A 27,940-nucleotide genomic window follows, 5' to 3' on the forward strand; every position below is an offset into this window, starting at 1 on the left:
TTGGGAAAGGTGAGTACCAACACCCTCACAGAGAGGCTACTGGGACAGAACATAACTCAAACCTTCATCCCAAACCCAAAATGAAGGTCACCCTGGTCTCAAAACCTTTCCTTTTATGATGGGAACAAAGAAAATATCCCAAAAAATCACTCCTGGAGAAGCTGCACTTGACAGAGGGGAAAAAAACCCCAAAACCACCCCAAAACCATCATTCAATCTGCACACCCAATCTTGATCTTCATTAGTTACAGTTTCAGGGGGTGGTGGAAACTGGGGATACAGTTTTGCTTCTAGATTTTGTTGAAAGCAGCAATGTCAACACTCTGCACCTGAAAGGGAACAAGAGCAGTGAGATGTTACTGAGGTGTTTTGGGACATTGATCCCAGACATTAAAAATGCTCCAAGAGATGGAGAACAGCCCAGGTCCCTCAGGCCACCTCCCCATCTGGGGATGAGAGGACCTTTAGGAATTGTTAATTAAAATTCTTAGCAAGTTCTGTCACAATTGTAGTTCCCTGCATGGATTCTTGAGACATCCCAGCCTGGGAAGAACATAGGTATTAAAAATATTCATGTTTAAGAGCAGAAATTCCTGATTTATTCCAACTATAAGCAAAAGAGTAGGAAAAAAATAATAATAAAAGCAAGAATCTGGCAGTGAGACCACCAAGCTTGTGTTTCACTTTGTTATTTCCATGGAAGGAGGAAGGATGGAGACATCTCCTCCAGCTTCACCCCCTAAGGTTATCCATTTGTGTGTGTCTATCCAGGCTAAGTGGAAAAGGAATTCTTTCAAGTGGGGGCTGGATGAGCAGCAGCAGCCTGGAAATAGCTCTACAAAAGGATCAGGTAATTAAATGTAATTAAATGATCACAGGATCATGCAACATTTGGCTTGGAAGGGACCTTGAAGATCATGTAGATCTCTACAGGATACCTGCATGAGCCAGCCTTAGGTAAAATAAATACTGCACAAGTGTCTCAGCATGTAGACACCATGCAGTTTTCTACTAAAAAGCCAGATTTTCTAAAAATGAATCAATAAACATGAATTAAAAATGATCCCACAGGTCAGGAACCGCGGCTCGACGGAGACTTACGTAGTCTTCAAACTTAGTGATCTCCTCCTCCAGGATGTCTGTCCCCACTTTGTCATCCTCCACTACACACTGGATTTGGAGCTTCTTGATGCCATAGCCTACTGGGACCAGTTTGGAGGCTCCCCACACCAGCCCATCCATGTGGATGGACCGAACACACTCCTCCATCTTGGCCATGTCCGTCTCGTCATCCCACTGAAAAAGTGTGAGGAGGGAAGCTTAGTGTTGTCCTGGAGACCACCAGTAGATCCTAAATCCCTACCAGTGACTTAAGAATCACCACCACACCTTCTCAATAGGTTTCAGATGATCCAAGCTGCCCCTTCCATCAAACCCTTTTGGTTGGAGAAGACCTTTAAGATCATCGTGGCCAACCATTAACCCAGCACTGCCAATGGTCCCACTCAGCACCACCATCTCCAGGGCTTTAAAACCCTTCCAGGCACAGTGGCTCCACCACCACTGCCCTGGGCAGCCTGGGCCAGGGCCTGACAACCCTCTGGGTGAAGAAATAGTTGCCAAGCTCCAATCTAAACCTCCCCAGGCACGACTTGTGCTCCAAAACTTCACTTTTTCTTGGCTATTTTCACCAGAATTATGTCCTGTCACGCTAAACCAAGACACTTCCTGTCTTCACACACCTTCTCGGGGGTACAAGTGAGATGGATTTACACCCAGGAGCTCCCCCACATCAGTTACTCACTGGTTTCACATCCAGAAGGATAGAAGACTTGGCAATAAGTCCTGGCTTCTTGGCCTTCTTCTCAGCGTACTGACGCAATCTTTCCTCCCGGACTTTGGCAGCTTCTTGGTCTTCTTCTTCATCATCACTGCCAAAAAGGTCAATGTCATCATCATCATCTTCCTCTGCAGCAGCTGGCTCAGCTTTTTTGGCTGAAGGGAGCTCCACTTTCTTGGAGGGGACACTGAATGGTTCCACTTTCTTCAGCGGGGTGACGGCCAAGTTCGGATTTAAGGAAAAAAAACAGGGAGAAAATTAACCTGGAGCTGAGTCAGAGCAGCACTCAGGAGGAGTTCAAGAACAGAAATTTACATTGCTCAAGACAAGGAGAACATAACCCACATCACGTGATTTGAGTGAAGAATCAGCTTCTGGCCATCAAAATAGGACATTCTAGTATGGTGCTTGGAAAACACCACGAAGCCAAGAGCTGATTCTTCTCCTAGAGGTTGGGGATGTCTGGATCCAAAGAGCTGGAGTGGGAAAGCAGTTGGGGATGCAACCAAGTGTCCTCTCCTCACATTAAAAAGGGGCTGACACATTCTGTAGACTTACTGCAGAGACCACCAGCACCACTGGTAGCACATCTTCCAACCTACAAGAAGAATCAATCCTGTTGTTGCCACACATTCAGCTCCCACAAAGTTTTCTGTTAAATTAAATTAAATTATTCTTGTGGGGGTTATTTGTTAAAAAAAAAAAAAAAGTGTCAGCAATCCTGGTTATCTGTCATAAGGACGTGGTGTTTTATCTGGTGCCTCCTAAAACTCACAGAACCATGGGCTAAATACAAATTAAAACCAAACTTCCACAAGTCTGCACCAGCTGAAACATCTAAGGCAGCTGCTTTGCTGGGCTTAGAGCAGAACACTCCTCTCTCAACATCCTCATTGGGAAGAATGATGAGGCAGTTTCCAAAATTGCTGAACAAAACCCCTGCAAATCCATCTTAACTATGAGCATCTCTTCATCCTCTCACTAGACAACCTGAAAATAACCTGGCACTTAGGGACTGGGAAGCATTCAAGAACATATATAGGAATCAGGTGACCTTGGAGCAACCTCCCAATATCTGAAGGGGCTACAAGAAAGCTGGGGGAGGGCTCTGGACATGGGGGGGTAGGGAGAGGACAAGGGAAATGGGTTAAAACTGGAAGAGGGGAGATTTAGGCTGGACATTAGGAAGAAATTCTTTATTTTGAGGGTGGGGAGAAGGACATAGAATTCTGGGATATGTCCAGAGGAGCCACTGAAATGCTCAGAGGGTTGGAGCAGCTCCCTGGGAAGCCAGGCTGAGGGATTGGGGTTGTTCAGCCTGGAGAAGAGGAGGCTCCAAGGTGATCTTAGAGCAACCTCCCATTCTCTGAAGGGGCTACAAGAAAGTTAGGGGAGGGCTTTGGACATGGGGGGGTAGGTAAAGGACAAGGGGTGATGGTTTAAATCTTGAAGAGGGAAGATTTAGGTTGGACATCAGAAAAAGAAAAACATTTTCTGTGAGTATGGTGAGACCCTGGCACAGGTTGGCCAAGGAAGTTGTGGCTGCCCCATCCCTGGCAGTGTCTCAGGTGAGGTTGGATGGGGCTTGGAGCAACCTGGGCTGGTGGGAGGTGTCCTTGCCCATGCACGGGGGTTGGAAATGGATGATCTTTAAGGTCTCCTCCAACCCAAACCATTCCATGATTCCAACAGCAGTTTGCCAAAGCTCACCTGGGTTGGAGGAACCGGTGAAGGCTGGTGGGAGGTAGATGACTTCTCCAGAGCATTCAGGCGACTTTCCAACTTGAAGATGGCCATCTGAAGGTCTGAGACAACTGTGAAAAGAGGGAATAAAAAGAACAAACATATTTTGTAGGCTCTGCATCAGCTCTCAACTCAGGACAAATCTGCTTCTGCTTAAAGCAGGATTGAAAAAGCCACTGGTTGTGTCCCAGTTAGAGGGAAGCCTCCAAACCTCTGAGCCACGTGCTCACCTGACAACAGACAAACTCAGCAAGGGTAAAACCCCCCACACACACCAGAAGCAGAGCCCCATCCAAGTTTTGCTTGAAGATTCTCCCACTTACCACTGCGAAGGTTTTGGTTTTCTACCTCCAGGTGAGAAATTCGGGAGAGGAGCTCATTTTGGTCACCGGCAGCGGGCCCGGGAGAGTTTGTGTTTGCACTCTGCAACAAGGAAAACCAAGATGGAACAAAGCTGCTCCCCAGGCTCAGTGGTTCAGTAAATCAAAGCAGAGGGAGAGGAAAATTCAAGAGCTAATCTAGGGAAAAGGATGTTTTCTCTACTGGTTTTATAAACAAAATGATTCTAGCTCAGCGGAATGAAGAGTGGAAAAGCTCTCGAGAACTTTCAGCTGGCAGTGATCAGCACAGGACAATCCTTGGAGTCCTGGATAAGAGACTGTCACCAAACACAGGCAAAAGTTTTGGAAATTGCAAGCTAAACCCCTTAAATGGAGGCTGCTGGTCTCTTCTCAGTGACAAACTCAGAAGTGACCTGCCTGGTATCACACATTGAGGGAGCTGGAAGGAGATCCCAGCAGTTGTAGACTCCCAGCTTCCAACCTTTAATTCCTCTTAAAACAACCTAAATCTACTTTAACAGCTCCCATGGGAGCAATTAGATGGATCTGGCTTCAAAAGTTTTTAACAGTAAAAAAAAAAGAGGTTTTTATTTTATTTTTTTTTTAAGAGGAGGCCTTTATCTATAAACTCAAATCAAAGGGCAAGAAAAATCAGACCTGGGGGCTTCAAGTGTTGTTTATAACTGAATACAGCAAGAGAGGAAATAATAATTTCTGTGTAATTAATTCTAATTATAAGGTGGCTTTTGGTTGCAGCTCTCAGTAACCACTTTAGATGGAGAGCAAGAAATTTAACAGGGATTAAGATGAGAAACGTGGCACGTGAAGAGCAAATCTGGGAGATTCCTGGCCTTGGGATGGAGAAGTGTGAACTGCTCCTAGGCTGGAATATCAAAGAGATTCCTCTCCACCCACCCAAACCCAGGAAGGTCCCAAAAAAAGCACCATGAAATCTCAACGTGTTGAGAGATGGGCCCATAAAAACCTCATCAAGTTCAGTAAGGCCAAGTGCAAGGTCCCACACATGGGTTGGGGGAATCCCAAGCACAAATCCAGGCTGGGTGGGAAATAGGTGGAAAAGAGCCCTGAGGACAAGGACCTGGGGGTGTTAGGTGAGGAGAAGCTCAACATGAGCCAGTAACATGAGCTGGTAGCCCAGAAACCACCCATGTCCTGGGCTGCAACCCCAGGGCCAGGGAGGGGATTGTCCCCTCTGGTGAGATCCAATCTGGGTCCAGTTCTGGGGTCCCAAACACAAGGATGTGGAGGTGTAAGTCCAGAGGAGACCCTGGAGATGCTGGGAGGGTTGGAGCAGCTCTGGAGCCAGAGAGAGAGAGTTGGGGGTGTTCAGCCTGGAGAAGGGGAGACCTTGGAGCACCTTCCAGTGCCTGAAGGGGCTTCCAGGAAAGCTGGGGAGGGACTTTGGAAAAGGACCAGGAGGGATTGCACAAGGGGGAAAAAGGTGTTAAGCCAAAAGAGATTTAGTTTGGATATTAGGAAGAAATTCTTTGCTGTGAGTGAGGGTGGTGAGACCCTGGCTCAGGTTTCCCAGGAAAGCTGTGGCTGTCCCAGTGTTGGAGCCCAGGTTGGATGGGGTTTGGAGCAACCTGGTCTGGTGGGAGTTGCCCTGGCCCTGGATGATCCTGAAGGTCCCTTCCAAGCCAAACCATTCAAGGAGTCTCCAAGCTGGGAGACCCAAGCCCTCTAGCTGAAGGGCAATCTGGGACCATGTGCCAAAGGCCAAATGCAGAGGCTGGAGAAGCTGCTCCATCTCTCTGAGGTAGGGCTGCTCTTGCCCTACAACGTCCTCTCATGTCACACACCAAGCTCCATCCATACGTAGGTGACTTACAGTTGAGTGGCCTGACTGCCTCTTGTGACGGGCAGGAGCTTCTTTGCTACGAGGAACTGTCTTCTTCTGCAAAGGGCAAAAGGTTTGGGGGGTTGTTTGGTTTTTTTTTTGTTTCAACATGGAAAGTAGAAAAGGATTCCACTCATGCTGGAAGAGTCAGTTCAAATGCAGGAAGCAGATCCACATGCAGGACAAATGGTCAAGCACTGAGATGCAGCCTCACACCAGCTACAAAGCCTGCACAGAAATATTTATTCATCTTCTTGAGACATCTCCATTCCTGCAGAAAGCTCAAGGCAGTTGGGTGGCAGAACTGGACTGAGATGTCTTGAGCATGGTCTTAAGTCACCTCCTCATCTGTAAAATCAGAGGTGGAGCAGGTACATGCACTGCTGCTGTCTCCTCCTGTTGCTAGATCAAATCTTAATACTTCACAGATGTGGAAGAACATGCAGAGTTACCAAAGACTCTTAAGAAGTCCCCAGGCAAGGAACACAACAACTCCTAAGACCCCAACATGGGCTTCCACCCTAACACTTCCCACCAGAATGGAGGCTGCTACCCATGGTGGGCTTATATCCCACCCAGCCTGGTCCTAGACCCAAGGATAAAAGCTCAAGCTCAGATGAACTCCTTGCCTGACACCTCTTCCAGTTCTAGTTACACCATCAGGGCCCAGATCCATGTTAATTCAGAGAAAATTCCACCAATAGTTACATCCATCCCCAGCCCTGGAAAAAAAACCCTTCTTGTTTTGACTCAGGATCAAACAAAGGGGCTGTGAAAGCTCAGATGTTCAAGAGGATGTGAGATGCCTCCAGCTCAGGAGAAACCTGCCAGCCTCAAGTGGTTGTGTCCTTGAGGGAGAGGAGTTTGAGAAAATCATGGCTGTTTTCCTAAAAAATAACCCCCAAACAAAGGTCTAGCTCTCTGGCTTGCAAGGGACTGGTGCTGTTTTAACATCTTTGTTGGAAGCACAGACAGTGGAACTGAGTGGTTACCTCAGGAAGTTTGCTGATGACACCAAGCTGTGTGGGGTGGTGGAAATGCTGGAGGGATGGGAGACACCCAGAGGAACCTCAGAAGGCTTGAGAGGTGGATCCAGGGCAACCTCATCAAGTTCAGTAAGGCCAAAACCCAAATCCTGCACGTGGGTCAGGGAAAATGCCAAGCACCAATCCAAGTGGATGGAGAACAGCCCTGAGAAGAAGGAGCTGGGAGTACTGGGTGATGAGAAGTCCAAGATGAGCTAGCAACATGTACTGGCAGCCCATAAATTACCCATGTCCTGGGCTGCATTCCCAGCAGGGACAAGGAGGGGATTGCCCCCCTCTGTTCCACTCTGGTCTGACCCCACCAACAGTGCTGGGCCCAGTTCTGGGGTCCCCAACAAAAGGAGGAGACCAAAAAGATGATCAGAAGGTTGGAGCAGTTCTGCTCTGGAGCCAGGCTGAGAGAATTGGGGGTGTTCAGCCTGGAGAAGAGAAGGTTGCAATGAGGAGACCTCAGAGGACTTTCCAGTGCCTGAAGGAGCTCCAGGAAAATTGGGGAGAGACTTGGGACAAGGAGATGGTGTAGTGAGACAGGACCAGGTGCCCTGAGTTATTGATGAGTGGGTGTGGGTTCACCTGTGTCTGGCCTCCCTCCTGAGCATGTGCAGGAGCAGGGGGCCAATAAGAGAGCAGCTGACACCCATGGAGAGGGCTCTCACTCTTCAGTAAGCATGGAGAAGCCCACAGCTCAAGGAGCCCCAGGAGCAGGCAAGAAGGGGTAGATCCTGGAGCCCCAGGAACAGCCCTAGGACATCGTCCAGGAATGGGCTAAGCCCCGAGGCCTCAGGATCAGCCCTAGGAGCAAGAAGGGCTCCTTCCCGCTTCATCTGGTGGAGAATGCGGGCAGCCTGCAGAAAACCCAGCTGGCACAGAAACTGCAAGAATGTTCTCCCTGTAAGGTATGATCAACAAGCTCTCTGGACAGGAAACCCCAGAGCAGAGGGGTAAATCCCATGAGGAAGGGTTAAATCCCGAGGCCCATGAGGAAAGAAACCCCGGAACAGAGGGAAACCAAGCCAGAAGAGCAGATACAGGAGGGAGAATAATAACTAGAAGAACAACTTGCAGAGACTCTGTGAAAAGTGCCTGGTGCAACTTGCAGAGACTTTGTGAAATATGCCTAGGCTAAGCCCTTGAGCAGAGGGAAATCCCATGAGGAAGGGTTAAATCCCGAGGCCCATGAGGAAAGAAACCCCGGAACAGAGGGCAAGTGCCTGGGACAATTTGCAGAGACTTTGTGAAGAGTGCTCAGACAGCTTGCAGAGACTTTGCCAGAAAGGGGCTGACATCGAGCGAATATATGGGTATGCTTAATTCCCCTTAAAGAAGGTTGAAAGAAAGAAGGTTGAGAATTCTCCCCAAAATACGTGTAAGGGTTGAGAATTCTCCCTAAAAATATATGTAAAATAAGTTATATGTTATATGTAAGTTATATGTTTAAATCTTGTAAGTTATATTTTTGTGTAAAAATCCTCTAACCTCTCGGCGCCTCCTCGATGCTCTTAGTTGAGTGTCCCGCGGGGCCCGAAGAAAAATCCTGTAAAAATCCTGTATGTCTATGTCTAAATCCTGTATAAGTGTGTTTTGTACTGCCCCTCGGTGCCCCCTTGATGCTCTTAGCTGAGTGTCCTGCGGGGCCCGAAGAAAAATCCTGTAAGTGTATTCCTGTGTATAAAAAATCGTGCTATGTAAATATGTAAATGTCTATGTAAATGTCTGTGAAAAAAAAAAAAAAAAAAAAAAAAAAAGGGGGAAATGTAGTGAGACAGGACCAGGTGCCCTGAGTTATTGATGAGTGGGTGTGGGTTCACCTGTGTCTGGCCTCCCTCCTGAGCATGTGCAGGAGCAGGGGGCCAATAAGAGAGCAGCTGACACCCACAGAGAGAGCTCTCACTCTTCAGTAAGCATGGAGAAGCCCACAGCTCAAGGAGCCCCAGGAGCAGGCAAGAAGGGGTAGATCCTGGAGCCCCAGGAACAGCCCTAGGACATCGTCCAGGAATGGGCTAAGCCCCGAGGCCTCAGGATCAGCCCTAGGAGCAAGAAGGGCTCCTTCCCGCTTCAAGATGGAGTGATAAGACAAGGGAGAATGGCTTCAACATGGAATAGTGAAGATTTAGATAAGATCTGAGGAAGAAATTCTTCACTGTCAGGGTGGTGAGACCCTGCTTGCCCAGAGAAGCTGTGGCTGCTCCATCCCTGGAAGTGTTGAAGGTTGGATGGGGTTTGGAGCAACCTGGGCTGGTGGGAGGTGTCCCTGCCCATGCAGGGGGGTTGGAACTGGATGAGCTTTAAGATCCATTCCAACCCAAACCATTCCATGATTTAAGTCCATAAGAGTCCCAGAGGCACTTGAGGAGCTGCAGCACAGGTATCTCTGGGTGGGGAGTGGTCTTTCCTCCAGGATTTCTCATCTGCAAGTTGCTAATGAGGCTTCTGCAGAAATGGCAAGAATTAATTAACCACCTGGCTGCAGCTACAGGTGCAGAGAATCCATGTGAAGGGTTCAGTGTTGTGCAGCTGGGTGATATTAAAAGTGCTAAATGAACCCTACACCAGGACTCACTTGCTCCTCCCTGCAGTGTTTTTCACACCTGTTTAAAAAGGGGAGGTTTACAGCATGGAGGAGAGCACACAGACACAGCAGAGAGTTTAAAATCAACACCCTGGGGAATTCAGAGTTTCATTCAAAGAAATTAAAACCCCAGGACTTCTTGCTTATGAAGGGTTGAAAATAATCTAGCCATAAAGGGCTTTGGCTCTCTACAATATCCTTTTAAAAACCAGAGATGAGCACTGACTAATGAAGAAAAGGTTGACAAATATGACTTTTTTGTTGTTTTTTTTATAAAGCTGTGAGTGCTCTGTGAGCTCCCTGACACCTCAGGTGAAGAACTTTTACCTCTGGCTGTCCAGGAATTTTCTATGGATCAGATGAAAGAAATCTGTCTGGATCTGGACAACTACAGGTAAAATCTCTTCCCTTTGGGATGTCAAAGATGGAAATCTGGCACTTCCCTCACAAGAACTACCTGGAAGTATCAACCCTTTTCCCTTCGTTTGAATTAATCAGTTACAGGGAACAGGATGTAGGTTTTAACAAGCTTGGTTACAGGTGTGCTGAGTTGATTTTCCAATCAGAAGCTCACAAAACACTCAGTTTCACCCAAAAAATAAACCTATAGAAGGTATGAAGAGATACAACACCCTTCTCTCCTCAGGTTGGTCTATCTGAGCTGTGGAAACATGGAAAACTTGGCCATGGGTGGCTAGACAGAAGTGAAAAAAATGTAAAAAAATGTTGAAGAACTAAAAGAGGCTTTTTTTTTTCCCCACCTAGGATGAATCCTGGCTGGTTTCCTACAGAAGGTGTGACCTGCATGCAGATGTGTTTCTAAATGTGGTCACTTGAGCAAGACCAAAGGGTTTCTGAGTGCTTTTTGTGTTTGAAACCCAGACAAATAGTGCTTTTTAAGAGAGAGCAGAGATGACCATGCAAAATGGGATGAAAAAGGTATGTGCAAACAAATGTTTCCAGCATCAGGGCTTTGTGCCATCCTTCAGGTGGTACCAACCACTGCTCTCACCCTTCTAATGCTCATTTCACACGTTTCAGAACAACACAACCCAGCTGAAATCAGCCTTAGCTGCATTTCACAAGGCAAGAGAAGCATTCATCTTCCTTCCCATCCTATAAGAGCCAACTCTTCACTTGCTGCACCTGTAAACTCCTGACAATAACTCTGCATGTTCAGGTGGAAGGAGAAATTAAAAGGCTTCATTGTTACACACAGAATAAACTTGGCTTTCTGAAACACAAAAATGAAATATAAGCATGTTCTAAAGTCAACCCTTAATGATCACCCTTCTGATATACAAGCTACAAAAGCTGATGGTTTAGACTTGATCTCAACAGCTGAGTGTTTTTAATTCACTAAAGATCTGACTGTGGTTTCCTGCTTCAGGTTCCAGAGCAGAGATGTGACAAATGTGTGGAAAAAACTGAAAATGTTGAGTTCTCTGGGGTCTCATATAAGCCAGAGCAAGGCATGATCAGTGAAACAAGATGATCAGGATTCCTTAGCTAAGGAACTGCATATTTTGGGAGCAGAAATGGCAGCTACAAGTTAGATAAATCAGGGAGTGCCTGAGAGCAATGCAGATTAGGATGCAAAATGCTTTTTTCCTGCAAAGTACATCATGCTTTGCCCTCAAGCCTCCACTAGAGAGCCTCAGTCTACTTTTTGCAAGACCCCAGATTCCAGTTTTAAGGCCTTAACAGCTCAGTCCTGATCTGAAAAGCTCAAAGCTCACCCAGCTTTCTTCACAGGAATAACAACAGATTATCCAGCAGATTAATTTTTTTTATATATATTTGGCACTAAGGGGTGAAAAGAATTTAATAGTTTTAAATATCAGCTCTTAGCTTTGGTCTGGTGCTTTGCCAGTTCCCCCATTACAGGGCCTGGATGCTCCAAATTCACAAGTTTCTCACACACACACAAAAAAAAAAAACCTCATTAACAGCAGAGTCACAGGCCAGGACAAGACACTCATCTTTAGCAAACCACAAATGATTCTGCAAAATGCAAATATGCCTTCAGGGTAGATCAGCAGCACTACCAGGTGACTTGAATTTAGGTTTCCTGCCCCTGTTCACCACATCTTGCCTCTTCTCCAGGAGAAGACAGGTCTTGGAGGAAAGCAACAACCTTGCTCAGGTTTTCTTTCTTTTTCCAAAGGCATTTAACACTACAAAGAGTGCAAAGAGTTCTCCAACTCTGTGGCTCATTTCCCCACCTGTTTGCCTTACTAAGAAGCCTGAAAGTTTTTGATGAGGGCTGATGGAAGGCCAAACATTCCTTCAGATGTGAACTTAAAAGACCCAGCTTGTCTTAAGGAGGAATATAAAATATTCCCCTTGATTAAAGGTTGATCACCTGTAATTGCACTAAGCTAGACAGAAACTGAGGGTGTTAAATACCCCAAGAGGGAGCTATGAGGATAAATAAGCACAGGATGGGTACTCTCAGGTGAAAGGTATGTGCAGGTATGTAGTAGTCCCAGGCAGAGGCAAGAAATCAAGGCACCTGGGGTGAATTTTCTTCACCCATGAAACCAGCCCACTTATTAAAGATCTCAGCTTCCTCTTGAAAAATTTAACAGTGCTGCCTGCACATGCCAGCACAAAAACAACCTCCAGAAAGAACTTCTACAGGATGGTCCAGACTTAAAGAGCTAGTAGCCAAGCTGAATTCCCTAGATGCAGCAGATGGAAAAGAGCATTTTTTTGCACATACCCTAAACTGAAAGCAAAGCAGGAAAGAGAAGGTGGCAGCTCAGTGTACCCCAAGAGAGACACACAGGTCCTCCTGCTGGCAGCTCAGTGCTTGGCTACCCAGCAAGGTTATTTTAACTTGTTAGAGAAGACTTGGAGCAATGTTCCCACCAGGAGAAAAGAGAAAAGTTGGAAGAATTTTACCCCAAATCCAGTTAAGTTTTATAAAAAGCAATGCCAGGCTAGCAAGCAAACAGCATGCACTCTAATAGTAAGGGTGCTCTGGATGGGATGGAGCTCAGGTGGTGGTACACAGCGCTGCACACCTTGGTCTTCTCCTCTAACTTAGGGGAAAAAAAATACAAAAAAAATAATAAAAAAAAACCAAAACCAGAAGCCACACAATCTATGAAGTGGTCACAGCTGGAGTTCTGTGTGAGCTAAAAATGATTTGCAGGTAGCCAGCTGGTGAGAGAGCTTGGGTACTCACTCCGGCCAGCGATTTCTGGATATTCTCCCTGGCTCTGGCAATGTCGCGGAGGATCGTGCTGGCTCCGTTCTCCTGCAAACAGTGCAGAAAGAACCAAGATTTTTTTTTAAAAAAAGAAAAAAAAAAACAAAAACATGGGAAAAACTGCTCAGGGAAGTTAAAGAAAAAAAAAAAAGGAAGGCAAGAGTAAAGGGAGGGTTCCTTCCAATGCATCGTGAAATCAGCGGCAAAGATTCGATCTAAAAATCAAGCGGCACCGACTGCAGTCCCTGCTCCACAAGATCATCCTGTCAAGAGCTTTTCAAAACCTCTGTTTAAGTTATCCCAAAGAGTTTAGGCAGCTGCTGGCCAAAGCAGAGGGTTGGAGTCACTTTGGTGCTCCTCAGAGATCTTTTTTCCTAGTTACCTGTCCCTGTGTTCAGGCAAGAAGTGACAGCCCGGACTGAAGTCTTTGATGCAGAGAGGTTTGACCCAGAATATGGCAGCCCAAAGGTTTGTTTTTTCTCCCCCTTCCTCCCCATCTCCCCACTGCCTTAGCCTAAGATTTAGAAAATTCCCTTCTCAGGCCACAAATTGAGTTTCCATGATCCATTCACTCCTTGCCTTTCCCAGGCTGCAAGCCCACAAAGCAAGATCTGAGACATGAAACTGTCCACAAGCCCCGAACCCTGTGTCAAATCAACCACAGAAGAGCAAGAGCCTGGACACATTCAGGTGGTTCCCACTTTCAGGTTGCAGGAAGGTTTTAAGGAGTGTGGATCTCTCTACCCGGCAGGGAAGTGGCTGATAAACTGCTGCAGAATCTCCAACAGAGCCTTGACATCACCTCTTGCAGGCAAAACTTCACTGGAAGCTCCTTTACCTGGCATGAAAAGGTCTGACTGTCCTTCTAAGAGCACTGCAGAGGTTTTGCACTTTAACATCCACTTCAAAAGCATCATTTTCAGCTTTCTACTTTCTCTGCAAGTTGCCCTACAGGTGCTGGGCCACTGCTGGGCATGGGCAGCAGGAACAGAGAACAGAGTGTGCCTGGAAGCTGTTAAGCAAAAAGCTTTGCCCTGAAACACTTGCATCACAGCCATTTAAAACCCAAAGCTGCTTCCTACACATCCAACCAAGTGCATGAGCAGTTTGCATCTTAAGACAGCAGGGTTATGATAGCTCTCTGCCTTCAAACATTCATCATTTGGGGCTAATTATTAAAGCTTCAACAACTTCAGCAGCACCATGCTTCCCCCTACCTCCCCAGCACTGCAATGGAGTCTTCTGCAGGAGCACACTGAATGTTTTAGGGGAGTAACAAAACAAAGGAAAAGAACTCCTGGTCTCTTTGGAGCCAAAGTGCCTCTCTCCTTCTAAACACTGTGACACAGATAAAAAATATTCCCCTTGCCAAGAGAAGCTTTGCTGTTCCTAAACAGCATTTTCCCTGGCTGAATGGGGTCAGGGCATTTCTTTGTCCAGCTCAGTTGAAAGAGCCACAGCATTCAGGGCTTGAGATTCCAACTGTGCCCCTGTTAAATCACAAATATTATCCACGCCCTCTCAGAGCAGCCTGGAAAGATTTAAGAGTAATTGCTGCAGCCTCTAACTGCTGTTGCAAAGGGTGAATGAACTCCCAGTACACTGGTTGTACTGGAGGAATTCTACACAGGCCACAGAAAATGCTCTTTCAAAAGGATTCCTATCTTAGAGGGCAGGGGGGGAGGCTTAGTGAGCTCCAGAGAAGACTCTCACACTTGAATAAAAGCAGCACCAGGAGTGAAAATGACACAAAAGTGCATATCCAGGTGGATCTTGTCCTCTGTAAAGCTCCAGCACTTCTGTCTGAGAACAAGCCTTACCTGCTGGTGTGAGGAGCTGCCAACTGGCCCATTCATCTGCTCGTAGTATCTTCTCTCAGCATCATCATATTTGTATTTCTCAAACCAGATCTTCTCCTGCATAAGGTAGTCGACTGCCATTTTTCTGCAGGAAGGGATAAAAAATGATTATATCAGAGTTCCTACAAGTGCTTCAGGTGAGCAGCTTGCAATGAGCTTGTCAGAAGGGTTTTCTTTCCCCAACCCCCAGGAGCTGTGCTCTCTGCTCATCAGTTTCCCCACGGGTGGAAAGCTTTCAGTAAACAGGATCCAATTAAGGAAGCAGGGCAGTTTAATCACACTCACACACACCCCCTCCCTGCCTGCTTGACCTGCATTTGGTGACAGAACACCAAGTGGGGACAGAATAAACCAGCTGACCTGCACCTAGGATTTTCTAGATCATCCTGGACACAGGGGGATCTGCTGCTAAGAAACCTGTCTTGTCCACGAGGGTCAAAACAAAAAATAAAATAAAATAAAGGGAATGATGCTTTTAAACTACCTGGCTGCAGTGAAACCAAAGACTGATGGATACACAGCTCCAAGCAGCACTGGCCACGTGGAGGGAGAACCCAGTGTGTGGCTCCTGACAGCTTGAAATGCATTTCAGTCTTCCTTTAACACCACCCCACTGCTCTGAGCAGCTGCTGGGTGCTCACATCTCTACCTGCTCACCACAGGCTTCCTCCTGTAAGGAACAACTTGGCACATGCGTGTTGCTGACACTGGAATCAGGAAACCAGCCTCCAGGGATCCAAATCTACACACAGCTTCCAAGGTGCCTTTTTGGAAGCTGATGGAACTGTTTAGAAACTCAAGTCATCAGCAGATGAGGGATGGACACTGGCACTGCAAGAAGCAGCAGCATAAAAGATCTTAAATGCTGCTGTGAGAGGGCCTGAGTTGGTTTTCTTCAGTGCAGCAGCTTCCAAAAGTTAATTAATTTCTTAACTTGAAGGCAGCTGCAGATATGTGAAGATGTGGCCTCATTTCAAGCCAGGGGAGAGAGTGAGCAGAGCCAAGAAGGGTTTGAAGAGGTGGGGAAAACAGGGACAGAGCATCACAACAAACCCACCCCATCACCAGCTTCCACCACACAACCAAGAGCAGCCCCCAAACTCCCTCTTCATCAGCTTAAAACCTCACAACTCTCCATAAAACACTGCCATAGAAGCCAAGAGAGGGTCAGTTTTTCTGTAAAACAAGCACCTTTCTCATCTACCCACATTCAGAAGACACCAGAGGCCACCACATCACACAGGTCCTCTCCACTGAAGCCATTCCCAACCCTCCACCCTCCAAGATCCTGCTTGAGGTGCTGCCCAGTTAGAAAATTTTGCTACATATTTTACAATGAGACTTGGACTTTCCTGAAGGAGTAAAAGGCACGACCAAACATCTAGTTCTCTCCTAACTAAAAACCAAATAATCCCAGCCAGGACATGGTGAAAGGCAGGAGTGCTCTAAAGCTTGTCTGTAACCCCCCTGCATCACCTGCCATAAAGATCTTGAATCTTTCCAACAAATCCAAAGAAATTCAAGGATCAAATGTGTCAGAATTAAGGAGTGATGCTCCAAAAGGCTCATCAGCCACTTGAAAATAACTTTTAAGGCACTGGAAAGGCTCCACTTCAAGGTTCAGTCATACAGAAAAGCATATTTTTAAGCAAAAAAAAGGCTGGCACCACACTGTGCCTCACCCAGCTCTTCAAAAAAAGCAGCTTTTAAATATTTTGTCTGTAAACAATCACAACTGCAACGACTGTGAAAGCCACCTACAACTTGAGAACAAACTCCTCCTTGCCCAGCTACAACCACACACATCAGAGGAGCTGTAATCCACCCAGTCCTGGCCCAAAATTAAACAGCAGCTTCTAAACTGAATGGTTTAACAAATGAGAAAGGTGAATCCAGCACGTGCTGGCACCAGAGTGATGCCTGGAATTGTATTTCATGGTCATACCCAAGCTTTTTTCAAGCTGGGTGCTGGTGGAGATGCTCAAAATGCAGGGAGGTCAATGCCCCAGTTCATGTGCTCTGCAGAACAGGGGTAACAGGTTCTCTCTCTTCTGGCTTATTAACAGGAACAGGCAGCAATTACCACTAAATTTCTCTAATCTGAAGAAGAAACACTCTGCAACCTCAGCAGGTGTGTTAAAAACCTGAGAGCACTCCCCTCCAAATTCTCATTTTTATGCCTTTTTAACAGAATAGAGAAAGGAGAAGGGCTCCAAGCTCTCTCCATGTAAAGAGAGGTCAAACCTCAGCTCACCTGAACCTCTGGCACCACACAAATACCACCATTTGTCAGCAGCATGGAAAGGGGGGGTTCCTTGAAGGATAGGTTGGGTATTAGGAATTATTTCTTCCCCAAAAGGAGCTGTCAGGAACTGGAACAGGCTGCCCAGAGCAGTGGTAGAGCCACTGTCCCTGGAGGGATACAAAAGCCATGCAGATGGGGTGCTGAGGGAGATGGTTTTAGTGAGGAACTTGGCAGTGCTGGGTTAACATTTGAACTCCCATGATTTTAAAGGTCTCTTCCAACCAAAACAATTCCATGAGGAGCTTCCTGCCCACAAAGAGGCTCTCTGACTCAGAAGCAGCACCTCCCTACAGCAACAACCCAGAAAAACACCCTTGTGCTGGGATGCATCAAACCCCAACCCAAATCCCCCTGTGCAGTGCTGGGTCCAGTTCTGGGGTCCCCAACACAAGAAGGACATGGAGCTGTTGGAGTGAGTCCAGAAGAAGACATGGAAATTATCAGAGGGTTGGAGCAGCTCTGCTCTGCAGCCAGGCTGAAAGAGTTGGGGTTGTTCAGCCTGGAGAAGAGAAAGCTCCAGAGACCTTAGAGCACCTTCCAGTACCTGGAAGCTGGGGAGGGACTTTGGACAAAGGCCTGGAGGGATGGGATGAGGAAAAGGGTTTCAAGCAGAAAGAGATGAGACATTAGGAAGAAATTCTTTGCTGTGAGGGTGGTGAGACCCTGGTGGCCCAGAAAATCTGTGGTTGCCCATCTCTGGAAGTGTTGAAGCCCAGGTTGGATGGGGCTTGGAGCTGGTGGGAGGTGTCCCTGCCCATTTCAGGGAGGTTGGAACTGGATGAGCTCCAAGGTCCCTTCCAACTCAAACCATTCCATGATTTTATGACATGCACACTCAAGTCCTGCAGACATAAGGGATGCCCAGGTCTTCTCCACATGCAAAATCCTTTCAGCTCCATCCTGACCCAACAGTTTTGCATGTGTGTTACCCCCAAAAGAAACTTCTCCTACTTCTTTTCTGGCGCCGGCGTGCTGGAGGCACTGGGAGCTGGCTGGGTGGGTTTGGGGACTTCAGGTTCCTCCACCCCCATCCTCTCTCCTGCTCTTGACATTTTCAGAGCTTCAGCTGCATAGTATCGTGCCTCTGCACTGTCATACATTGGCTTTTGAAGCCACACAGTTTCACTGTCCTCGTGCAGAAAAAAGCAGCAAGGAGGAAGTTGCTCAGCATTGTTGGGAAGCAGAGAATCTGTCACCTCCAGGGGTTTGCTGCCTGTTTCTTCTCCAGAGCTGGGGTCTTTCCCATCCTTGTTGTGGGGGTTTTTCAACTTTCCTTCCTGCTGCCTGCCTTGGCCTGAGGGGTGACCATCAAACATGTTCTGGTAGAAGTTCTTCTCAGCACCATCGTAGAGAGGTTTCTCTAACCACACCTCGGACATGAGAGCCTGCAGGCTGGAAATCTGGGGCTTCCCATTGACTGTCTGGTGGTCGGGGTTGGGCAAACTGGGAACAGAGGAAGAGGAGGAGGAGGAGGAAGGCTCAGCAGTGGTGCCTGGAGCTAAGCCTGGAGTAGCAGGAGTAGGCAAGGCTGTGACATAACCCTCATCTGGTGTTTTCAGCCCAACGTTGCCAGTGTCTGACCCCACAGATGGGATGGTGAGGACATCTGGAGGGACAAAGAACTGAGATTTTTTGATAAAGGCCCCCTCAGCCTTATCAAAGTCCATCTTGTTGACCCACACCCCCTGAACAACATGGTGGCAGGCAGCCAGATTACCATGGGAGCAGAGCAGGGTTGTTGAAAGCATCCTTGGCTTAGGAACATCTTCCACAGTTTTTGTCCTGACCACTAAAGGGGACTGCTCAGCAGTTTGTGGGGTCTCAGCTGCCTCCTCAGTCTGCAATTCCACTAATTTTTGCCTGTAGAGGTTCTCTGCTTGGTCATAGAGGGGTTTCTCAAACCACACAGAGTCAGCTGACAAACCAGTCAGTACAGAGTCCAACTTGGAGGCCACAGGTTTGGGTTTTGGGGAACGCTTCCGTTTCCTTTGTTTCTTCCCATTCCTGGTTTTCTTCAGGTCCCCCTTAAATTCACTTTCAACAGAATCATCATTGCAGACTCCATTGACAGCCTCTACCTCCTGGCACTCCTCAGGAGCCCCTGCAGCCAACGTTGCTTCTTTTTCATAGTGCTGTCTCTCCCCTTCATCATATTCCTGTTTGTCTACCCAGACTTTCTCTACTGAGCATGGAGGTTTCCTTGTCCTCATCTTCCAAAAAAAGTGGCAGCATTAAAAGACAAGCACAACAAAAATGTAGTTGCAGCAAAACCAAATCAAAGCATCAGACTTTGGTAATTAAAGTCACAAAACCCACCGTGCAGTTATCATACAGTAAGGAGCATTTAGTTGTTTTTTTGGTTTTTTTTTTTCCCCTTTATTATACATTTTAATTCAAAGCATTTCAACTGCCTAAACCCATATCCATAAAATTAAAATAACCTTCCTCCTCAAATACTTCTGACAAGTGTTTTCCACATCACTGAAAATAAAGGCACTGGCTGCAGACCCTTCAAAATTTACTTCTGGAGACAACTGGTAGGAAAAAGAAAAGATTTTTATTCAAATCCCTAAGGTATTTTTTACCAAGTTCCTAGATTAGCCCTTAGTAACTTGTTAATATTCTCAACTAGGCACTGATTTGGGCAGACAGGCTAAAAAAAGAAAGATGCCCCAATTCTTGAGTGTATTTAGAGGTCATTGCTAAGATGTACTTGTGTTTTTCTACTAGAAAGCCTGCAGAGGGAGCTGACTTAAAAGTTATGACTCAGTTCGGGTTTAAAACCCATTATTGGTAAATTTAAAAGTGGCCAAGAGCTGGAGAGCTCATGCCAAAAAAATCCTCTATTAATATGAAAAACAATGCATCCATTTTGTCTTTTCTACCCTTCAAGGAAAAAAAACCAAATCATCCAGCTCCTGGTAAATATAAATTAATGGAAATGGTACAGAAAACACCTTTCCAAGTACAGAATTTACTGCTCAAATATTTCATTACCTCTCTGACAAATATTACGTGGTCCTAGTTTTGTTTTCTTTAAAAAAAAAAAAAAGTCTGAAGCAACTGTAATCCATCTCCCTCTTTAGCTGCAAATTTTACAGCCAGATTTCTCTGGGAGAGGCTGCCAAATAAATTCCACATCCAACTTAAAATATCCTCCAGACTTCTGTCAGTGGCTTGCAGGTCCAACCATTCCTGGAAGATTTTACAAGCCTGAAGCCCAGGGTTTAACAGCCCAGGAGAAATAATAAACTAGTATTACAAGTAAACATTTTTAAAGTTTTAATTTGATTTTTTTTAATAGTTTAAAGTATTAAAGTAAGGCTGTGCTTTATGGAAATAGTAAAAAAATAATCACTGATCATGCAAAAGTAGGTTGGGTTTTTTTTCCCCTCTTTCCTCTTGGAGTGGTGAAACTGCTCCTCCAGCAGCTGCTGAAAATGCTGTGATACAGTTAATAACATTTAAGAATATCTAAAATTAAATTTATTTGATATTATTGTCAAGCAGTGAAAAATGTCATCACGTAAAGAGATGTCTCTGTCACTACAGAGCCTCACAAATTATTTTGATACAGGATTTTCCTGCTGTAAAAATAAAAAAACCAAACAAAACACCATGGAGGCAGCCTCAGACTCCTGATATCTCAGCTGCTGGGCAAATATTTGAAGAAATTTTGTTATCTGTGTGTGGCAAAAAGCATCCTCCTAGAAAAATAATCTTGAGTGGAGATTTAAATGGGATTTTTGGAGGGTAACATCAAGCTATGTCCCTGCTGTAAAGAAAAACCAACCACTGGGGCAGTCTCAGACTCCTATAATCAGGTGCTGGGCAAATATTTTAAGGTATTTTTACATCCTGAGGTGGTAAACAGCAACCTCCTAAAAAAAATATATCTTTAGTGGAGATTTAAATGGGATTCTTGGAGCATAAAATCAATAGGAGGCAATGTCTGCTGGAGGAAAACCTGCATTTCAGTCATCTGGCAGACTGGAAAATGATTAAATGATGCAAATTAAAAGCTTTGTGGCACAAAGGCACCACTTTTGCAATGCACAAATTCTACACCAGTGCAGCAATTTGTCAGCATAAAATCCACAGGGAAAGCAAAACCCACAGCTGAGACTGGATAGGTAAGGACATATTTGAATTTTTAGGTTATTTGGGTTGATGTGGAGCTCCTGAGCAGAGCACCAGGGTTGCTGTGTTTGCCTGATGTGCTCTGCTTGGCTTTCCATCCATCTTGCTTGGAGTTATTCCAAGGAAAAATCAAAAGTCTGCAGCCTCCAAGGGTATCTTGTTTTAAGAATATTATTACCTTCTAAAGCAAGGGGTGTTTGTCACAACTTGAAAACTCTTCCAGGAAGAAGCTCAGGTGGGTTCAACAAAAAAAACCCAGCTGTGACTTGAAACAGCTCAAACTGTCACAACTTTAAATATATTTAATTTGAATTACAGTTATTAACATTTCATATAGAAAGAGCATGACCATTTGGAAAAAAAAAAAGAAAAAAACCACAAATGTAAAACTTGGGGTTTCTTTGGTTTTTTTTCAAGCACTGGAGTTGCAACCCCACCTGAAGGGCAATCAGATCAACACCTCTTTTCCCTTGATTTTCCAAAAAGAGCAAAAAAGCCACATGACAACTAAAGAGTACTTACTTTTTTAGCTCCTATGACAGCATTAAGAAAAAAAAAAAAAAGAGAAAGTTTCAAGTTCTAGAGATGGAGCAGCCTAACAGCAAGAACAACATACAGTTAATTCCCCTTATACATAATGCATTTAATTAAATTTAACTCTCCAGAACTATGTTAGCTTCATGACCACAGACATGTGGTTATCTTTAATTTTAAATAAAAAGCAATACAAAATAGAAATACCCCAAAGAATCTACCTAGCATGACAGGGAACCAACCAGTGGGTCCCAACCTGCTGTACCAACTCTGTCAGCTGGTTTAAAAGTGAAGCTCAGATCCCACACTTTCAGGTAGCTAAACAGCAAATATTTAAATGAATTAGAAAATTAAAGAATGAATTCACATAATTGTAGTTAGCTCTACCGGAAGTATCCAGCTGTACAATATTTCATGAATGAGACAGAAATCAAAACACAAGTGCCAAAACTCAGCCTGCTGATTTTTCAGAAGCATCAAGACAACCTGTGAACACCTGGGGTGGAATTTTAAGATTTTTCAGAATTTAAGTGCCCCCATTTACAAAGCTTGATGAGACAACTTCTCATACCACCAATATGTAAAAAGAAAAGAAAAAAAAAAAAAAGGTATTTCTGCAAGGAAGCAAAATGAATTCCCCAAGCCAAAGTGACCACAAATGTTAAAAAACAACTCACAAGAAAATTCATGTGTTGTGTTTTACAGTTATTACCAAAGAAAAGCTTCAAAAAGAGAATTTATCACAAGCAGCACCTTTCCAAAACCAAATCCTCACAGCACCTACTTGTCCCCATGCAGAGTCCAAACATTTGGTTATGATAAAAAAAAAGGTTTACACTGAAGTTTAATAACACAAGAAAAAATTGAAGTAAAGAAAAAAAAGGTGATTTCTACTCTGTCTTCCTAAATTTTCCCAGAGGAATGTGTGAAGTGCCAAGTGCTGGGTCCTGCACTTTGGCCACAACAACCCCATGGGGAGCTCCAGGCTGGGCACAGAGTGGCAGAAAGGGACCTGGGAGTTTGGATTGACAGGAAGCTGAACATGAGCCAGCAGTGTGCCCAGGTGGCCAAGAAGGCCAATGGCATCCTGGCCTGGATCACGAACAGTGTGGCCAGCAGGTTCAGGGAAGGGATTCTGCCCCTGTGCTCAGCCCTGGGGAGGCCACAGCTTGAGTCCTGTGTCCAGTTCTGGGCCCCTCAGCTCAGGAAGGAGATTGAGGTGCTGGAGCAGGTCCAGAGAAGAGCAAGGAGGCTGTGAAGGGATCCAGCAGAATTCCTGTGAGAAAGGGCTGAGGGAGCTGGGGGTGTTGAGGCTGGAGAAGAGGAGGCTCAGGGGAGACCTCATCACTCTCTACAACTCCCTGAAAGGAGGTTGGAGCCAGGGGGGGGTTGGGCTCTTTTCCCAGGCAACTCTCAGCAAGACAAGAGGGCAGGGTCTCAAGTTGTGCCAGGGGAGGTTTAGGTTGGAGATTAGAAAGAATTTCTTTCTGGAGAGGGTGATCAGCCATTGGAATGGGCTGCCCAGGGAAGTAGTGGATTCTCCGTGTCTGGAGATATTTCAAAAGAGACTGGATGTGGCACTCAGTGCCATGGTCTAGGAACCGCAACGGTGGTTCAAGGGTTGGACTTGATGATCTCTGAGGTCCCTTCCAACCCAGCAAATTCTATGATTCTATGAAAAGGGATATACAGGGATTTTAATTACACAAACCTGATGAGAGATGTGAGCTGCAGTACATCAATACCAGTTCTCCCAGTCTAAAAATTTATTCCAGACAAGACACCAGCTCTCAATCCAGCTTCAAAACAAGTCTGCCAAAGACTGAAGGGAGGATTCCCAGGATCTGACAAAGCCTGGAGAGACAAATTTATCTCTCCAAAAGTTTTTGGAAGAAATTTAAACTCACTGGGACTGCTTGGTCTGAGGCAAGCTAAGATTTACTACAACCTGCAGCCTGCAAGGTTTCAGTGTTTTCCACCTGGTATTCAAAAAACTCCTCATTTCACCTCCTCAGACAGAAAGTTTTATAAATCATAAGAACATCCTGGAGGTTTTAAGAACACTCCCCACTGGCAAAAAAACAGAGCAGAGAAACCAAAACTGAATTAGAAACCCACTGGTCCATATGCACTCAGAACTCTCAAATTACTCAGACCAAACTTATCTGCTGCTTTTTTCAGAGGGGAAAGAGTTTTTTTATTTACCCAGCACCATTTTTAAGCACTGAGATAAATTAATACTTGAAGACAGAGGCAGCAAACTCCACAGAAAGTGCTTAAAAAAAACAACAAAAAACAACAAATCTGCAAGTGGAGTAGAAAAAAGTAAGGGCTCTTACTCCATGCATCAGGGATTGGCTCCAGGGCAATTTTGTTTTTCCAGTAACAGTGCAGACAAAATTATTGTGTGTTCTTCAAAGACACTGGAAAGGCAAATATTATTAGTCTTTATCAACTTCAGATAACCAAATATCTCCAAGTAGCAGAAAAAACACTGGTTGAAGTTTAGGTCACTCGTGGAGCATTATTGAGCGCTTAGAAAAACCTGAAATAATTTTGAGTCAAAACTGCTGCTCCAGAGATTTTGGGCTTGGTGTTGTCTTGTCACCACATCTTGGATATTTCAAGGATGACAAAATCTGTGCTGTACTTCCAAAGCTCCTGGGAAATGCACAAAGTCAAATATAGGCCACAAAAAGGTCTCTTTTGTTCTGCAAGTCCAAAAGAAGCTTGGGACTTTGTTTGGCTGTGTTATCCCCTTAAGCCTAATACTTTTTTTCTAAAAAAAAACATCAGTTAAACAAAAGTGTACAATACATTACCCTAAGCAAAAAAAAAAAAGTCAATTCCATTTATTGGTTCCATGAAAGCTGCTCTCTCTCTTCTGGAAGTTTCATCTCTCCTGAATTGAGAAGCCTATAAAATAAATGTGTTTTTTTTTTTTTGTGGGAGTCAGGTTATAAACTTTGTCAAAGCCTCCAGGACACCCCAATTCCATCAGGTCCTGCACAATGTCTTGCACTGGAACTGAACCATGATTTGAATCTCAGCTGTGTGCCAGGATGAGCTGTCAGCTCCCAGAAAGGCAGAGAAAGTGCCAGGATTTAGAAGCAGCTCACCTAGAAATCATGGAACAGTTTGGAACAGAGCTTAAAAATATTTACCCTAGCCTTGAAAAAAAAACAAACCTTTAGAGGAGCAAGAGCAGCAAATCTCATCCCTCAGTGACTTCTGGAGGGATGTGTCTGCTTTTTGCAAGCCATAACCAAGAGGGTTAAGATTAGAGTCAGGGTTTAACTCCATTCTTCAGAGAAAACATCAAAAACAGGCAAGCAAAGGACAGAGTTTGACCCCCAAACATCCCATGGAGCCAAAATTAGGTGGGGAAGTCCCAAGTTCTGCAGGTTTGAGCAGCAATCAAGCCAAGAGGGGTTACCCTTCCCCCCAGCCCAGCACTGAGTGGTTCTCACTCCAGGAGATTCTGTCCCAATCCTCCATCTGTGTATTTGCTTACGTGTCCTGGCACAGCTGCTTGTGACCAGGTCAGCATGGGTTAGGTATTTATCCTCCTCACCAGAAATTCCTCATCACTCTCACTCCCACAGCAGCCACAGAAATAAAACAAACACACAAAAAAACCCAGAAAGGGCCCCTTTTGGTGTCAAGAGACAAATAAGAGGGATAAGGTTCCACAAGGTACCAGCCTGATGCTTTTTACACGCTCAAACCAGCACCTGGGTTATGCCCCGCTCAAAACATCTCTTGCACTGCCCTAGAAAAATGCTTCTCCCTCTTCCCAAAACTGCTCCTTGCTGCAGTCAAAAAGCCAGAGTTGTTTTAGGTACGAATTTTAGCACCAGGAAGATGCAGCTGCCTCATAACTGCTCCACAGAAAAGGCAACAACCCTGCTCCAGCTCTCTATTTTTATTTTTGTTTACTCTTTTTTTATTTTCTTCTTGCTCTTCTACTCTTTTTTTATCTCTGGTGATAGAGTTAAAAGACATGAATGAAGCTGGTTTCACACCAGAGGGTCTGATGGCCTCTTGCAGGTGAAGGGAGCAAACCCACCTTGTCCTCTACACCAGCACTGAGTCAATACAGGCAGCAAAAGCAAAAAGAAAATACTCACATTCGTGTAATATTGCTGGTTTAACTCCCTAAATTAGCTCTTCCCAGAAGTGGTGGCTCAAAGCAGCAAGATCCAGAGTCAGGAACCACCTTTTTCATCTTTGCTATCATACAAAGCTCCAAGATAAGCTTAGCCAGGGAAATGACAACCTTGATCAACTAAAAATGTGACTTTTCAGTCCAACCCACAACACTGGTGGCCAATGAAGAAATCATCTTTTTTGCCATGGGAATCAAGGAGTAGGGAAAGACAGGGGAGAAGTCACCTTCACAAGAAAAAGCAAAGTAGTTGGAAACAGAGAAAGAAAAAAAAAAAAAGCAAGCATACCTGCAAGGTCAGGGAGAAAGAGGACACACCTAGAAAAGGAGAGGAAAGAATTACAGACAGACAGCCAAGCAAAGTTATTTTCCTCCCCATACTGAGCCCAACAGGACTGTGGACAGCAGATGACAACTAATTCCAAGCCATCAGGGATCTGGATGTGAAAGAACAAATCCATATCGATTCCAGCAGGGGAGGAGGGGAGGAATGAGAGACTGTAGCAACCTCAGCAACTTCAGCTACTGCTGTAATCCCTCAGAAACCTCCTGAGAGAGCCTCCACCCCAACCAGCCTCTTCCTCCTCCTCCTAAAACTCTGCCCATTCCCTAAATAAGAATTTTGGAATGGATTAAACCCCCGAGTGAGCTGTCATTAAAGGAATTAAAAAAGAGAAGAGCAGGAGGAGCTGCTGGAGGTTCTGCCAAGGTTACAGAGGGGAACATCAACACCTCTGCAGCAGCTCCAGTTTCATTTTGCAGTGACTCGACAAGAAACCTTTGCCAAAATGAGGAATGGGGGAGAGAGAAGAGGCACCCAAAAGCTGTTAGAGGGACAGGGGAGGTCCCCTAAAACTCTCCCCTCCTTCCAACCAGGAACCACCCTCAAGGTTCGAAGGGGTGAAACTTTATGTAGCAGGGGTGCCCCCCTAAAAACAGGCACCCCAAAAGAAAGAGAACCTGATCCCCCTTTCCCCCCCCAAAAATAAACCTGGACAGGGCTAGGAAAACCCCCCTATATCAGCACAGTCAACCCTTATATCCACCACCAGGTTGTAGCCACAACCAGGTGCTTTTGTAGCCACCTTAGAGGGGAACCCCTGAGAAAGGGGAGAAACCTAAAATCCCCCCTTTTCCTTGACTTGGGAGGGGAAAAAGGGATCTTACAGACAACAGTGAACCTCCCCCAGCCTCCTTTCCTAAGATGTGAGGAGAGAAAAGACCCTGCAAGGAAGAGAGAGGATGTCCCAGAGCCCCCTTCTTAGACCCCTGGAGAGTAAAGGGACCCAAGAGGCTGTGGGGAGCACAGAGATGGGGGGGGATCGCAACTCTGCTCCCTGGGACTTACAAAGTAAAGGAAAATAATCCTAAAGAGAGAGGGAACCCTAAGCCTTCTCCCTCAGGAATCTGGGGAAGGGGGAAAGGAACCCCAGGGATAATGGGGAGGGGGGCATGAAGGAGACCACATAAAAGATGGGGGGGGACACACCTCACAACCTCCCTTCTCAGGGACTGTAAGAAGAGAAAAGGACTAATTAGGGTTCCCCTCAATTCCCTTCTTCCCTCCATTGTGAGAGAAGCGGCCTCAACGATAACGAGGGGCACCCCCCAAGAAAAACCTCCAGAAAACCAAATAAAAAACCAAAACACCACGAAAAAATCCTTTCCCCTTAATCTCCGAGCAGGAAACGATACCACAGACAACAAGATCACCACCTCCTCCCTGGTGACCGCCAGAAGCCCTCACGATGAGGGCACTCGCCATGAGGGGGGAGCTCCCATTCCCCCCCCCTCAACCAACCCAGAGCTGCGACGGAAGGGAAGAACCCGCCGAAAACTCCCATTCCCGAGGGGTAGAAGGAAAAGGATGATGGAAACAATTTAAAAAAGCATAAAGGAAGGGAGGGAGGGCAGTACTCACCGGCAGCGCCGGGCCCCGGGCAGCTCCGCACCGCTCGGCCTCCACCGGGCTGAAAGGGAGGGAGGTGCGCGGCGCGCTGGGGGTTGTGGGGACGGTGCAGACCACGGGTGGCCGAGGCGCGGGGGGGGGGAGGGGGCAGAGTGCGGAGAAAAATAAAAATGTCAGGCAAAACGTTGAAGCGCCGACCTCATTTTTTGCTTGTTTTTGTTTCTCTCCCCCCTCTCCCCCGAATCTTTATTTCTCACAGTGGAATATCCAGGCGAAGCGAAGGGGGAGGGGAAAAGAATCCTTCCCCCTTTACTAGCGCAGGGTGGTACAACCCAAGGGCAGCGCTGGAGCTGAGAGGAAGAGTCCAATGGTGCCAGGATGGGGGGGGGGGTGGGAGGGGTGAATACT

The 27,940-nt window shown here is 45.9% G+C and overlaps 1 protein-coding gene across 1 annotated transcript; it reads right to left on the minus strand.

The window, feature by feature from the left end:
* Nucleotides 1–211: 211 nt before the first annotated feature.
* On the minus strand, nt 212–27,663 carry EEF1D (eukaryotic translation elongation factor 1 delta). The gene is made up of 10 exons (XM_030444716.1): nt 27,545–27,663; nt 25,913–25,941; nt 17,733–18,991; nt 14,438–14,561; nt 12,594–12,665; nt 3,907–4,006; nt 3,551–3,654; nt 1,805–2,044; nt 1,102–1,296; nt 212–329 (listed from the first exon to the last, which is right to left on the minus strand). The coding sequence occupies exons 3-10, from the start codon at nt 18,989–18,991 to the stop codon at nt 291–293; spliced, it is 2,133 nt and encodes a 710-aa protein (XP_030300576.1). The 5' UTR covers nt 25,913–25,941; nt 27,545–27,663; the 3' UTR covers nt 212–290.
* Between the last annotated feature and the right edge of the window lie 277 nt (nt 27,664–27,940).

The sequence above is a fragment of the Calypte anna genome, chromosome 2 (genome assembly GCF_003957555.1).
Source record: "Calypte anna isolate BGI_N300 chromosome 2, bCalAnn1_v1.p, whole genome shotgun sequence".
In the NCBI taxonomy this organism is placed as follows: domain Eukaryota; kingdom Metazoa; phylum Chordata; class Aves; order Apodiformes; family Trochilidae; genus Calypte; species Calypte anna.

Excerpts from the sequence above, each read along its gene's own strand:
- EEF1D (XM_030444716.1), bottom strand. The coding sequence starts at position 18,991 with ATGAGGACAAGGAAACCTCCATGCTCAGTAGAGAAAGTCTGGGTAGAC. Across the intron at positions 12,666-14,437 it reads GCAGCTCCTCACACCAGCAG|GAGAACGGAGCCAGCACGAT; the intron begins GTAAGGCTTGTT and ends CACTGTTTGCAG. Across the intron at positions 2,045-3,550 it reads CACCGGTTCCTCCAACCCAG|AAAGTGGAACCATTCAGTGT; the intron begins GTGAGCTTTGGC and ends ACCCCGCTGAAG.